We start from the raw sequence: 2,312 nt of genomic DNA, 5'->3' as shown, positions 1-2,312 counted from the left end.
TCAGCTCTTCAGCTCAAGGCGAGCGCTCTACCACTTGAGCTACAGCGCCACTTCCGGTTTTCTGGTGGTTTTTATTGGAGATAGGAGTCTCACGGTCTTTCCTGCCCAGGCTGGCTTTGAACCGCAATCCTCAGATCTCAGCCTCCTGAGTAGCTAGGATTACAGGCGTGAGCCACCAGCGCCCGGCATTTCTTTCTTGTCTTAATTCAATGTTTAATTCAATATTAACTCTTCATTAATGGGTCTCATACTTTGATCTCTAACACTATACATTATTTTGAAATGAACTGATTTATACTGCAAATCAAATGACTAATTTTCTTCCCTTTACCTGACTCCATTGGATTCCAACTGTGATTCTCAAATCTTATCCCCCGCTCCCCCCTCCCCCCCAGTAAGCTAGGATTACCAGTGTGAGATGCCAGCCACCCAGCTCAAATGACTAGTACTGATAAAATTAAATGTTTACACTTAGACTTATTGTTTTTACTCCTGCAAAAAAATAGATACCTTTATTTGTACTAAGAAATCCCTCAGATGTTCCTTGAAAGCAGGAATATCTTGATTTAAGCTGAAAAGCCCAGTCACAAAGAGTTTTACTTGAGCACTGCAAATCAAAACACAAAGATTAATCATCCTTAAAAATTGAACATTTAGTTATTTTAAAAGTTTTGATCCCAGAACACCGAAGTAGCAATTTTTAAATTTAAATAATGCGTTTAAAAAATTATTTACTCTTGTAGATGAGGGAATGCAGACTTAAGAAGATTAGCCACATATTCCTGAATAAACATTTGGTTGTTAACTGGATTTCCAGGATTTAATGGTGTACTTATTTTTCCTTCTTCAACCAAATTAAACATATATGCAAGAATCGACGCATGCATTGTTAAACCTGTTGGTGAGAAGAAAATTAATAACCCTAATATGAAATTTAACAATTTAGGACACTTGATATTTCAATTGTTTTAAATCCTTACCAGCAGTATGTGAGGTGTCTGTTACAACAGAAAAGATATGCTGAAGAATATCACAAAAATAAGTCTGATAGAAACTCTGAGCTGCAGCTTCTTCTTGTGCAACATTTTGTAAGAGTGTATAAAGTATCTGTAAGCCTAAAAAAGTTACAAAGATAATTAGACTGATAAACATTCACTAAAGTATTCTCATAATCTAACTCAAAACTTTATGAGCCTTTAATTCGGTGTCTTCACTCCACTTTCTTCTATTAGGCTGATGTTCAACCATCTGAACCAGTCCTCCAGTCCAACCTTTTGCTGGTCTATAGGAGACTGGAGTCTTGCAGACTTCTGCTAGGGTTGGCTTCAATCCTCCAGATCTAAGAATCTAGTAAGGATTACAAGTTGTATCCTATTTGCCTTTTTTGATTAGGACCAATTAATAACCTAAATCTTGAATAAGTTATGGAATACACCTACAATCAATGCCAGTTTAAAAGCTAAGTAATTTATAACCATTACACTACCCTCCTACTACTATTTCTGAAACTTTAGGCAAAACATATATGTATGTTCCCAAACATGCTTTTGTATTGTACTATTATTAACACGTTTTCATTGTTACTACAATTGTACTGGGATGTTCCTTTATATCTATCCCTTGTTAAGTCAGTGCTATAAAGGAAAAGTATATAGGGGACAAAGGAACAATCATTTGAGGATATGGAACTTTAGTAATGTCTGCCCATCATCTTTAATTAATAAGACTTTTCTTAGGGTTGGACATACGTCTCAGTAGAGTGCTGGCCAGTAAGCGAAAGAGTTAGGAACTGAGTTTGAGTCCTGATCTTGGACCATAAAAGAAAATTTATATATGTAGAGAAAGAGAGAGAGAGAGAGAGATTGATTCTATTTTGCCTAGGGACCTGCTCTAGAACACTTGACTGAATTACTTTTAGACATCCACATATAATTCATTTATTCAAAACCATTACAAAAGAAATTATATCAACCAATTTATAAGTGTACAACTACTAATGTGTATATATATAGTAGTTCCCCCCTTCCTATTAGAGAAGGATACTTTCCAAAGCTCTTTGTGAGATCCTAAAATGGAGGACAATATTGAACCAACACATATCTATAAGTTTATAAAGTAGTCACAGGAAAAAAATGATTAACAATAATTGACACAACCAATACTGAAATGCTGGAGCCATAGTTGATTTCATAGAGATATCTAACAAGAAAATAAGTGAGAAGAGGGGTTGAGTTGGGAGGAATGGGAGAATGATGAACGAGGCAATATTGACCAAGAAGAATTATATTTAAACCGATTTGTTGAATGGTAAT

General features: G+C 35.3%; 1 protein-coding gene across 1 annotated transcript; it reads right to left on the bottom strand.

The window, feature by feature from the left end:
- Nucleotides 1–390: 390 nt before the first annotated feature.
- Nucleotides 391–1,783, bottom strand: LOC106002032 (exportin-1-like). The gene is made up of 3 exons (XM_013036957.1): nt 981–1,783; nt 736–895; nt 391–607 (listed from the first exon to the last, which is right to left on the bottom strand). Exons 1-3 carry the CDS (start codon nt 1,150–1,152, stop codon nt 487–489), a joined length of 453 nt encoding a protein of 150 aa, XP_012892411.1. The 5' UTR covers nt 1,153–1,783; the 3' UTR covers nt 391–486.
- Nucleotides 1,784–2,312: the final 529 nt, after the last annotated feature.

Source organism: Dipodomys ordii, unplaced genomic scaffold, assembly GCF_000151885.1.
Source record: "Dipodomys ordii isolate 6190 unplaced genomic scaffold, Dord_2.0 Scaffold2176, whole genome shotgun sequence".
In the NCBI taxonomy this organism is placed as follows: domain Eukaryota; kingdom Metazoa; phylum Chordata; class Mammalia; order Rodentia; family Heteromyidae; genus Dipodomys; species Dipodomys ordii.
This window is presented reverse-complemented; position numbering and strand designations above follow the sequence as displayed.

What these genes read in the sequence shown, in the direction of transcription:
- LOC106002032 (XM_013036957.1), bottom strand. Translation starts at nt 1,152, where the DNA reads ATGTTTATCAGTCTAATTATCTTTGTAACTTTTTTAGGCTTACAGATA. An exon ending in AGACACCTCACATACTGCTG is followed by an intron (nt 896 to 980) that starts GTAAGGATTTAA and finishes TCTCACCAACAG; the next exon opens with GTTTAACAATGCATGCGTCG. An exon ending in GCATTCCCTCATCTACAAGA is followed by an intron (nt 608 to 735) that starts GTAAATAATTTT and finishes TTTGATTTGCAG; the next exon opens with TGCTCAAGTAAAACTCTTTG.